The following is a 13166-nucleotide window of genomic DNA, read 5'->3' on the forward strand; positions in this document are numbered from 1 at the left end:
TTATTGAAGGGTTTAATAGAAAACTTATTATTTACTTCTTCTTTTTTAATTATATATGTATGTTTTAACAGTAAATATGGTTTCACACATAAGCATAGTTTTTTTACGGATACATAAACATGGGTTGATTTATAAATAATAGTCATCTTAGACAAATCAATAGTGGTTGGTTTACAACAAATAAGTGTCTCAAACGCACAAATAAGGGTTTTCATAAATTGTAACTTTTATTTTTTTCCAGAGATTACATCTATATTTTTACTTTTGGGGGAAAAAGCTGACAAATCACATTAATCAATGCAACTTTTACTTCTTTCAGAGATTACATCTATACTTTTTGACAAAATGTAAGATTACCAAACAAACATGGGTTGATGTATAAATAACAAGTGTCTTAAACACATAAACATGTGTTGATTTATAAAGAACAAGTGTTTTGAACACACAAATAAGGATTCTTAAATTATAGAAGAGAGAAAGTTCACTTTTTCCTATGAACAATAAATGTACCTTTTTATAATGTTAAAAAGGTATTTCAACTGTCTATGCTGACACATATCCTCCAACTATTTTGTTTTTGCAGATTGGTCCTTGTTAGTGGTGACTTTTTTGCACTAACTGTTAATGCTTTATCATTGTTCCAAATCCCATTAGAGGTACTTACGAGGTAGCAATTTTTTTTTACTCTTTCTCCAGTTTTTTAAAGAATCTTATTTAGTTAATCCGATCGGGGTGGCATGTACAAGTTTTCAAAATAACTAAAAAAAAGTGCAAAAACCTGTAAAATTCATGCATATCACATTTGATACCACTTGGGCTAGTCTTCATCACTTCATGAGTTTGTGAAACAAAAGAATTTTCATCTACAAATCAAACAACATATGCTTATTAGGCATGACTCTAAACTATCAAACAACAATACGAAGAATTAACACCTTTTGATGTCTCAAGGACAATCCAAAGTGTGTGAGTAAGTGACATATTGCTAGGGTAAAAGACACGAGTTCAAATTTCATTTAAATAAAAAGTGTGCTTTTTATTTTTTTTGACAATAGTTTGTTTTTCTATATTAAACTTCTTTTTATATTTTTTTATACCTTCTATTCCATGATACTTTTTACACTTTTTATTTTTATTAGTCGTATTTATCGTTTGCAATTTTATTTTTGAATACAATCCATTGTTATTTTAATTTTTTTTTCTCAACAAACATGAACCACCACTCTCCCTCCTCCAAGTAAATAATCACTTTGCTATCTCGTGTCATATCTACCTATTGTTTAATGAAATAAAAATTGATACTAGAGTTATGCAGCTTAATAGGTGTAAGGAGTGATTTTAGACGAAGGAAATAATACATTTTAAAAGTTTACATGCTTCATTTTAACATATTTTTCCATTCTGGCTTTAATACTATTTAGATATATACATGACTTTCACTATTTATTTTGATGCATGTTTAAGAAAAAACGGAGTATACCTATTTTGCCAAGTAAGCGTCAGAGGAAATACTAAGGTCCTATTCTGTTCAACTTATTTAATTAATATCTTATAAAATAAGATAAGATAAGATATGATCATATAAGATAAGACAAATAAGATGTTTTGTTCACTAATTTTAAACTAAGATAAGATCAGACAAAATAAGTTGAATTAAACAGACCCCAATTAATGGCGAAAAGTTTGCTCGTGCCACCATATATAATAGGCCCAAGAGTTAACTCTGCCCAAGACTATAAAATGTTAGAAATGACCCTATAAAAAAGAGGTCACATATACTACAAAAAATACAAAAAGATTATTTAAAGAACATATTCTCTATCTATCAAAAAACAAAAAAAAATATTCTCTACTAAACAAGATAAATAAAAATGACGAGACTATGGACCTGTTCGACAAAAGTAGCTGTTGGGTAGCTGTTGGCTGTTCGAGTAGCTGTTGGCTGTCGGCTAGTAGCTGTTAGCTGTTAGCTGTAAAAATATTTATTTACAATATAAGTGTTCGGTAAAAGTAGATGTTATGCTTATATATGATATAAATAACATATTTTTTAATTATAATATTAGTTATAATTATATGATTAATTACTATATGGTTAAATCAAATGTTTATATTATGAACACAATGCATTTTTCTTTTCATAAATGATAAATTTTAGTTGGATTTTGCGACTCTTAATATTATATTCAATTGTATACACTTTATAAAAACTAAAACCATCATGTAATGAATAAAACATGAAAAATTAAAATTATTTCCAATAATTCAATAATGTTGTATAGCTCTCCAAACAAATTAAATATAGTTGTTACGCAGAGGAGAAGTAATAGCTCCTGAATATATATTCTATCAATCCCAAATTTTTATACTTAAGAAGTGGGATTTTTTTTCCTTTGAAAAATAATAAAAAAGTAGAACGCTACTTACAGAAATTGAACGCTATAAAATATAACGTTTGGGAAAAGCTATCCAAAAGCTATTTGAAACTCCAACAGCTACTCCAACCTCTACTATGCCAAACACTTCATTAGTGTTTTGACTACACTAAAAGCTAGCGCAAAAGCTATTGCCGAACATGCCTATAACATCCTCAAAAATCAAAATGAAAACTACCATACTACCTCTTTCTCTTTCATCCTTTGATAACAACATACTTATTATTTATAACATTAACATCTCCATCATAAAGATATAAAATCATCACAAACCATCTCCATCATTAAAAAAAAAATAAAAAACATCACAAATTAAAAAAAAAAAAAAGCAAGAATAAAAGTCAACATGGTTGAAATTCCCTCCAATTTCATCACCAAACCAAACCCCCAAAAACCTCATTCTACCCTACCTTCCTCCTCAAGGGCCCCCCCCCCCCAAACACAACCTTTACCCTTTATTATTCTTTCCTTCCTACTACTTACTTCCTCCATTCTCATCTCATCTAACCAAAAAAAATTCTCTTTTCAAAAAACCCCATTTTCTCTCTCCTCTCTCCTACAATCATTCACATGAAAAAAATGCCTCAAGTTGATCTCACCTCAGTTTGCGCCGGCGTAACCCACGACAACAAAGTCGCCTGCGAAACTCTCGCCGGAGATTCCTTCACCGGCGACGAAGAAGAAGAATCTCCGGCGCCGGCGGAAACACAAAATCCCGATTATGCCCCTGAATCTTTCTGGCTATCTAAAGACGCTGAGCTTGATTGGTTAGACAGAAACGCTTTCCTTGATAGGAAAGATTCCGGCAAAGGGTCTAATAGTAATTCAACTAATTTAAACCCGGTTCACATTTCCGCCGGTTCACAGCGTTATTCGACGAATTTAAAGTCGTCGAAAGCGTCACTTATTGCGCTACCGAAACCACAGAAGCAGAATTACGCCGAAGTTAAGAACCGGAGACATTATAAGCCTTCGAGTATACGTTTGTTTCCGAAACGGTCTGATTCGGTTGGGAGAAAACCGGTTGTTGCGTTGTCTGAACCGGGTTCACCTAAGGTTTCTTGTATGGGCCGGGTTCGGTCTAGAAAGGATAGGAATAGGCGAGGGAAGAATCGGAGTAATAATAATAATAATAAGAAGGTTAATGAACCGGGTTTGGTTAGGAATAAGAGTGTTGTAAAAGATAGGCGTAGCGGGTTTTGGAAAAATATTCGGTCTATTTTTCGGTTGAAAGGGAGTAAAATGGGTGGTAAAGCGGACGAGGAGTTTGAGGGTAATGTGAATAAAAGTTCGAGTTTAAAGAAAAAACGCGGGTTTAATAACTTTAATTCCAATAATGACGTTGGTGTTGGTGGTTTAAGTGAGGAGGTTGGTTCGGTTGGACCGCCCGGGTTGGGTGGAATGAAACGGTTTGCGTCGGGCCGGAAATCAGATGGTTGGGCCGGTGACGTGGAATTTGACGGTGCGAAATCTGAACCGTTGGATCCACGTGGTCCAATCTGGCGGCGTAGAGAGGCGGGCCCACCTGTAGAGATCGAGGTAGATCGTGATTGGCGGGTTGTGGGACCCATTTCTGTATGATGTGTTGGAAGGTAAGTGGGTCCCACTTTTAAACTGTTTATTTAGGTTATATGTATACATTGTCAAAATTTCATAAGTTTAGAATTTTTTTTTTATTGGGTCTTTTTTGACATTTTGTGTGTCTTGTTTCAACTTCAGTCTTCTTCACATTTGAGTTTTTTTTTTTTTTCTTTTTTAATGTTTATACTTTAGGTGTTAGGTTTTTTTTTTTTTTTTAATGCGAGAAGGTGGAAGAATTTTGATATAGTACAATGTAAATACAATTGTTATTTTATGTGAATTGATGAACTATCCATTATTCCATTTGAATTTTTATGATTAATATTCGAATCAATTTGTGAAGGGTAAATGGATTTGTTGCTTAGATTTGAATTTTAAAGTAGCAGTTATTAGTAAAGTACTAAAGTCCTAGCTGATTGATGTTAATTAATGAATTTGAATTTCTTTTTTTTAAAGAATGATCATAATTTTACTCCGTTTTGTGTATTGGATCTCAGAAAATATAGTGCTTGTTTACTTTCACATGTTTATGTAATTTACCTAGAAAAATTTGTGTCACATCATTTATTTGATTATTGAAATTAGTTTTTTGCTTTGTTTATTCAACCTAAAAGTTATATTTAATGTTTTCTCACTAATAATTTTTCATTATCTCTCTTTAAAGTTTAAATCATCTTTTTCCATACAACATTTATGAGCGCGTAGGGGGTGCGTTTCCAAAATGATACTAATCACTAATATCTTGTTTAACCTATTAGTTGTTGCTTTATTTTTCCATTTTACCCCTTCTGTCCTCTATTTAATGTATCTACCGAACCTATTCAAGCTTGATACATTATCATTTAATTTTGATTTTCTAAACGAGTATTTTTCCAATAACTTCTCATAATTGAGATTATTATAGAATTGTCTATAGTTGAGATCATGTCCATCATTAAGGCTATCTTTTTCAAATTCTCTTAAATTACTAAATATCTAATGCATAGTAATTAGTAAATGTAGTCTCTTTCTCCTAAATCTAAATCAACCCATGGGTTTACGGTTTACCTGCTTAATGACGAATGGAATCCAATTGAGTTGTCTCTATGGACGGGTCGAGTCAGGGTTAATGCGAGTCGCCTCATAAAGGGTCTGTAGCGGGTCAGACCAAATGGATAGCAAGTCGATAATGGACGGGCCGAACAAAGAGAGCCAAAAGTGAGTTTAAATGAATGTGAATCCGAATATGTAATTATTTTTACAAAACCTACTTTATATTGGCTTTTTTATTGGCCCTTTAATGACCCTGTCTAATAAAACTCCTGTAAATTTGACCATAACCCTTTAATTATTATATTACCCTATTCAATAATCAGGTCTAGTCGCCTCTAATGACTTAAGAGGACTCTGATAAACAAATACATATAGCGCTTGAGGGTCTTGCTACTAATTGAGGTTAACGTCATAACCACCAATCACCTAACACTAAAATAACTAATATATGTCCTTTTTGTCCATTTTCAGTGGCCAGACTTTTACTACTACTTCTATATAGTACTACTGCTTTAGTATTTAGAATATTGACTCATCTAGATTATTTTCCCCCTCCAATATTTAGAAAAAGATGTGACTTGTTGTCCCTATAAGGACTCTTTTAAATATCCCTAAAAAACGACACATTGAAATAGTTTGTGGTACTCGTATACATTATCTTTCTTTATTTGTTGTAACATTTGATTAATTTAACCTACCTATTAAAAAGTAAATGTTTCAGTTAAAAAATCAAAAAAAGTATTTAAATAACAATATGAAATTGTATTTCATAATCATATTCGATTTTTTTTAAAGAAAATCTGGTTAATTAGTCCAGGTGAGTAATAAAAAAAAGGATTTGTTTGACAAAAAGGCTTTTTAACTATCGTTTGGATTAGCTTTTAGCATGCTATTTTTGTCAGATAGTGGAAATTTTCATATTTGACAAATGACTTTTTGGCTACAAAGTTGGCATTTCAACAAAAATAATTGAAAGATTGATTGGATTCTTATTTTGGCTTTAGTCTCAACCTTTCCCATTAATCAAACAACAATTCCGCTCAAAAAGTCACCATTTTGTATAAGAGTTTGTCTTGTAAGAGATCGCTTACATTTAAATTAAAATTAGGCAATGGTAAGCCCAATATTAAAAAGAGAATTAGCCCAATAGTGACTAGGTTAATTTCTTTCAGTGACTAGTTTAATCCATTTAGTTACTTGGTTTACTTTTATATTAAAATTAGTCCATCTCTTTTAATAATTTTTGTTTGTCTAATACTCTTTTCCTTCTTTTATTACTTTAGTCATTAGAGCAACTCCAATGGTGGTTTGGAAGTCCTTGCTTGCAATTTTCTAAAAGATAGAGCTACTAGCTTTATTGTTGGAGACAAATTTAGCTTGTTGCTTTGTGAAGCCAAGTAGCTCCACAAAGCTACTAGCTTTGTCAATTTTTTGTGGGCCCCACTTTCACTTTTATTTTTTATATTTTACTTTTCAATAAACTTTCTCTATATATAATTGGAGTTATGACATGTGGGACCAACAAAAACTACAAGTAGTTGTAGTTTTCCACTGGGAGAGGTTGTAGCTTGGGAATGTTGTAGTTTAGAAATATGATGTGGCATACAAAGCTACAACTACTTGTAGCTTGCCATTGTGGATGCTCTTAGCTTTTTTCTTCTCGATTGTATAAGTAATTAATAACTTAAATCTACGTATTGAAACAAATTTAACAATATTTTATAGGAAAATTTGCCAAAAAAAAACCTTTTAAAGGTTCAATTTTGCGAAAAAAAATCTTATAAAGCATTCTTTGCAAAAAGAAACCACAACTTAAATTTTCATGCAAGAAGAAACCTATTCCCATTTTTCAATGTATTTTTTTCTCAATTCCGGCGCGGACCCTTCTATTTTTCTTTAACCCTCTATTTCCATTAACTGCAACACCGCCCCTATACATCTCAAAAACCACATCGGAAAATGGGAATAGGTTTCATCTTGCAAGAAGAATTAAGTTTGTGGTTTTTTTTCTCAAAGAATGTTTTAAAAGGTTTTTTCTCGCAATATTGACTTTAAAATGTTTTTTTTTTTTTTACAAATTTTCCTATTTTATATCATAAAAATATTTAGTGTAAATATGGTGAAAGTCAATGAGCTTTATCTCTATTATATAAGGGAAGGGTGGAGTAATGGTGTCCTCTTTTGAAATGCCTATTTTACCCCCGTCCCTTTCTAAATTACAAAAGGAATGTCAATATCAAAATCGGCACTCAAAGAAAACTAACGAAAATTAATTTACAACACTCACTCACAAATCACTTAAAAGAAGAAACTTTACAAATTACTCATACAATTGACAAAATCACGTTATAAAAATCACGCAAATCACTCAAATAATCTGAAAACTTTATTAAAACTTAAAATTAACATACAAACTAAAACTAATAACCTAGAACGTCAATACATAAAAAACATTTACAAAAATTTACTTACAAATCACTATTCTCATTTCTCAAGAACCATTCACAATTATTGGTGGGTCATGATAAAAAATAGAGGTGTATTTGTGTGAAATCAAAATTTAGAAGTTAAACAAGGAAAAAAAATTATTTACTTTTTTATAGTGTTTCCTATATATAATGAAACTTTTACATATATTTGGACCTATCTTTTTCTATTATATAATAGCGATTAGTTATCAAGGTAAAAAGGTTTATGTAAAATATCATTCAAGAATTAAAGTACACCATATCTCTACTATATAAGGGAAGAGGGGGGGGGGAGCTATGGTGTCCCCGAATGAAGAGATTATGTTACTCCTTTTTCATTCTAAATTACAAATTTACTTTCAAATCAAAGGGGACTTCAAACAAAAATACCAAAAAAATATAATTATAACAATTACTCACAAGTCAATTAAAATCATGAAATTGCATAATTTACATTATGCAAATCACTAAAATGAGGAAACTTTACAAAAACTTAAAAATTCACTTACAAACTACAACCTATGAAAAAATTGACTTGAAATCAAAGTGTTCACTTTCTTTACAATTTATGAAGTCCTGTACTTAATTCAAAAAATCAACTAAAAAATTATAATATTAGTAATCATAAATAAATTCAATAAAATTTCTATTTTGTTCATAGAATTTAACTTTGAAAAGTAAAAAAAAAAACAAAAAAAATGGTGAAAGACTTAAGTGACATAAACTAAACCAATCAAATTTTGCAACTAAAAACAATTATACTTTGTATGTCTAATGTTCAAAATTTGACTCTTATGCCGAAGAAAAACGAGTTTTTGTCTCGGAAAAAATTCAAGCACGAGCTACTTCACCTTGAAATAAAAGTACCTCAGCCAGCTAAACGCGACGTAACTCCAGAGTCCAGAGCAAGCAGGGGAGCATCAAAAGTGTACTGCCATGTTATTTGGAAACCCTACATGCTACGTCGAATTCAATTATCACCATTACTCCATTAGTTGTCTTATATAGCATCTCTATGATCTGTGAATGATCACTATTAATTGATTGGATGCCCATATATTAGTTGCAAAATCTACTACTTCACCTTCTCTAAAAATTAAAATACTAAACGAGCCTTTTGTCATTAATATCTTGAATTACATATTAGTGTAATGTTTATAATATTAATATTATGAAAATATCTATTGAGACAATTTAAAATGATCTTATTTAACAATTTTTTTTCTTTCTTATGGGTCATTTGTTTTTTTTTAAATGAAAAATAGACTTTTCTCGGTATTGTTTTTTTCTAGGTAGCAACAATTTCTAAGAAGTGTCAAAAATTGTTTAATTGATCATGGAAGAAGTTCTACCTATCTAGGGTCACTAGGTAAGTAATTTCTCCCAATTGTGTGAAGTAAAACTTTTTAAGTACAACTTTCTATAATCTTTCCAATTTATTTCCTAGAACGTTTTACTTTTCGTGATTTTTTATGCTAACCAAACAAGCACTTATAATTAAAAAACATGGTAAAATATACTCCCTTTATCCTCAAATAGACAGTCCATTTATCCTTTTTATGCTTCCCAATGCATGTTTTTTAGAGAAAATTTATAATAAACATGGGTGTACCATAATCATGGTACGACTAAGATTATTTCTTGCTCATTGAAAATTTTCCAAATTAAATGATCATAATCCTACTCTTTTCTAATCAATTCTACTTATTTGCCCAAATGAGCGTACTTTTTCAAATGGGCAGACACTTCAACTCATTTGAGGAAATAAGCAACACTTTTGTCCAAATAAACAAACTTTTTCGCTCATTTTCTTAGAAGAACCTAAGTGTTTGCTCATTTTGAAACTGCAATATTGATTTCAAATTAAATGTGAAACTATGTCCATCATTGATTATTTTGAAACTTCAAGATTTGATCATGCCATACTGACGTCCAAAATTTGACTGGCCATGATGCGAAAGTAAACCATAAAGGAGAGATAAATTTTGAGGAGAGAGATATTTTGAATTATGGAAACAATGGAGGTAAGAGAACTCTAAAACTAGTGTTGTTTTTAAATCATCTTTTGCATTATTAATTGATCACTAATTCCACCATTGATTTTTTTTTTTGAAAACACTAATGTTGATTCTCAAACCTAAATTGATTATACCATTGTGATGAAATTCATAGATCCAATATTTGTTTTTGCCATTTAATAATTTCAATAAAGGTCCCAAATTTGGAGGAGAGAAAGAAACAATGTAGGAGAAAATTTTGAAGGAGAAAGAGATTTGGAGGTGGAAAAAAATGGAGTATAGACTAATTTGGAGATAAGAAAAATAATGGAGGAGAGAAAAATTTGGAGGTAAGAGAAACAAGGAAGAAGGAAGCAAAATAAGTGTTTCAGGTAAAATCTTGTAAGATGGGGGATCAATCTGGTCAAGGTCGATGCATGGTTGTCGAAGATAGCCAGTCACTCGGGGAATGAAGTGAACCCTGCAAAAACGAGAGTTAGACTACCCTGGGGTGTGTCCGAGATCGCCTTTCCGACAATCAAATCAGTTAAATGTTCAAAGGTATATGTGGAGTGGTTTGTCTAGAATTTATTACCTAAATAAATGGGGATTTGGCCCCTATTTATAGGCGTTGGAATGTGTGAAAAATGTCTTGTCATGCTGGCACGAGGTCTGGGTTGGGCCAGGCCTCTTACCCTAATCAGTCATTTGATCATAGAGGTCTGAAGAGGATTTGCTGTGGACTAAGACCTAAGAATACGTGAGGCCCACTAAGAACATATTGGGTCCAAACAAGAAGAGAGAGAAATAAGTAATTAGAAATGAGCAAAATTTTGCTCATTTGAAAAATTTATTGCATAATTGCCCTTGGATGTAAGGTGAACATGATACACACGGGTGACGGGTGTACCATGTACTATCTCTTATATCATTAATATCTATAATTATGTATTAGAAAAAATTATAGAAGTTTGTAATGTAGACAAATCAAATAAAACCTCACATGAATATGTTTTTTTATATATTATAAAAAAAATTGCAAGATTTTTTTACTCATAAATAATGCAAAAATTAAAAATATAAAGTCTATTCTAGAACGGTGGGAGTAATAAAATTTGACCATAACACCACATCTATGGGCTATTGCAGCTAGATTTGGAGACGAGGGTGTAATACAGTAATAGTATTAGCATTGTTATTATTGGGTGGAAAGTGGAAACTGATATCAATTATTAAAGCTTATCAATTATTTGGTTTCCCTGAAATGCATTACAGTTGCAATTTTGGTGTGTTTAGGTTGTAATATTCCACCGAAACAATCGATTTTATTGGATTAGATGTAACAGGGATTCTAACTCCAATAGAATCAATATCGCAGTGGTGGTTGCTTGATTATATTGTTTCTTCTCTGTCATTTGTGGAAATGTGATACTAAGATATAACAACATTATGTAGTTAGACTTTTAGTAAAGTAGTTAGTGGTTTGAAGGATGTTTAAAAATGTAGCGTCAAAAGTGGTTTGTTTAGAACATGTATATAATAACACATATGCTAAAATGCTAAGGTGGGTTGTTCTACCAAAATTTTAATATATACTTGATATTTTGGTTTTTTTCTTTACATTATAGAATAGGACAAAAACAGATAATAAACAATGGTTAGTAAACGAAGAACACCGGCGGCAATAGGTGACAATATCATGAGCTTGTTGAACTTGTACTCGTGAAACTTTTGTGATGGTGCACCAATACAACGCCTTCGCAATTACATGGACATATTATATCGTCCAGCCTTTCTAAAACATAGCGTTTATCCCTCTTTTAGAGCTCGTGAGTTTGGAATTTGAAAATTGATGATTCAAATAGATAATCAAGCATCAGGCCCGGCCCTGGGGCAGGGCAGGCGGGGCACCCACCCATGGCCCAAAAATCTGCTGTAGGTTAACTAATTAATCCAGCGCTAAAATTACATATATCATGTATTGATGGTATTTGTGTGATTCTGTGGGAATGTTTATTCCATAGTTCGACTCCTGTGACAACAATTGTTTAATTTTTTGTTTTTTTTTTCTTTTTTATTTTTTTTTCTTTTTTTTCTTTTTCTTTCTTTTTTCTTTCTTTTTTCTTTTACAATTGGCAAAGATGTTCTTTTATATTTTCTTCTTACAATATTTCCAACATATACCTTCATTTTCTTTTTACCACCATATTATATTATTTTATTTTTTTAGTCAGTATGATTTTATATCTTATATACCTTGAAATTGGAAATTATTAAAAAATAATGTATACAACCTAAAGCCAATACTTAGATTCTTAACATTATTTATAGGTGTTGGGTGATAAAATATATTTTATATTTTCGACTTTATTCATTTAGTTATTAGTTTATATAATTTATTAAAGGCTACTTCATCCGTTCCACAATTATTTGAACACTTTGTTTTTTGTTTGTTCCATTTCAGTTTTACACACTTTTATTTCTGGCATGGCCCCACTATTATTATGTGATTTCTCTCATTTTTAGTATTAAAACCTACCAACTCCTATTACATACATCTATTTTTAAAATTAAAATAACATTTGATAATCACACTAGAACTTATTTCTTACATTACGTGACCTAATAAGTACATTTCTAGGACGGAGTGAATATTAGATATATATGATTAATCATATAAAAATAAAAATAAATTATAGTTGTTGATAAATATAAATTAGTCGATTCTCAAATAGTTTTTATCCTATAAACATGCATATTTTGTTACATGTATACTATGCATTAGGGGTCCTTTTTCATATATTGCCCCGGGCCCAATAATGTTCAAGAACGGCCCTGTCAAGCATGTATTTTAAGTCTTAGAGAATGTGTGGAGTTGTGGACCATGGGGGAAAAGCGTGCACTTGTTCAACTGTTGGCTGTTGCAACGAAGTGTTTTGGTAAATAGCTTCCGTAAAGGGCATTGCGGCACCGCCTTATAGACATGCTGGCAGGCCTAGCCATGGGGTCGGGGTGTTAGAAGGGCAATGGCCTAGGATTCAAGTTTAAAAGGCCCCCAATCCGCCCTATAATATATTCGTTTTGTATTTCTTTTGTTCTTTCTACTTAAAATCTTAGCACGATAGCAATAAGCGAAGAGTGAATCTTCTAAATTCTTCTCAATATATAAGAGAAAATATAGTCATATAGTGTCTTATTTGGTTTATTTTAATGATTACCTTATTAATATTCAATCGTTATAATTTTTGATTAATATGTAAACAAAGATATTTAAGGTTAAAAAATTCCATCGACAAACGTGAAGAGTTAAAGTAAGATGAACAAATAATAGGGAGTATAGATTAAGGGCCTGTTCTCTTCGGCAAAAAACAGCTGAACTGAACTGAACTGAACTGAACTGAACAGAACAGAACTGAACAGAACAGAACTGAACTGAATTGAACTGAATTGAACTGAACTGAACTGATCTGAACTGATCTGAACTGAACTGAATTGAACTGAAATGAATAGTGATATGTGAGAGTAAAAGTATTGTCAAGAGCTGAACTGAACTGAACTGAACTGGTCTGAACTGAACTGAACTGATCTGAACTGAACTGAACTGAACTGAATTGAACTGAACTGAACTGAATTGAACTGAACTGAACTGAAAA

General features: G+C 31.4%; 1 protein-coding gene across 1 annotated transcript; it reads left to right on the top strand.

The window, feature by feature from the left end:
- The first annotated feature begins 2605 nt into the window (after window positions 1-2605).
- On the top strand, window positions 2606-4319 carry LOC104898355 (uncharacterized). Its single transcript, XM_010685419.4, has one exon. It carries the CDS (start codon window positions 3006-3008, stop codon window positions 4014-4016), a length of 1011 nt encoding a protein of 336 aa, XP_010683721.1. The 5' UTR covers window positions 2606-3005; the 3' UTR covers window positions 4017-4319.
- Window positions 4320-13166: the final 8847 nt, after the last annotated feature.

The sequence above is a fragment of the Beta vulgaris genome, chromosome 7 (genome assembly GCF_026745355.1).
Source record: "Beta vulgaris subsp. vulgaris cultivar EL10 chromosome 7, EL10.2, whole genome shotgun sequence".
In the NCBI taxonomy this organism is placed as follows: Eukaryota; Viridiplantae; Streptophyta; class Magnoliopsida; order Caryophyllales; family Amaranthaceae; genus Beta; species Beta vulgaris.

Bases quoted from the DNA above. Each gene is read 5' to 3' on its own strand.
- LOC104898355 (XM_010685419.4), top strand. From the start codon at position 3,006: ATGAAAAAAATGCCTCAAGTTGATCTCACCTCAGTTTGCGCCGGCGTA.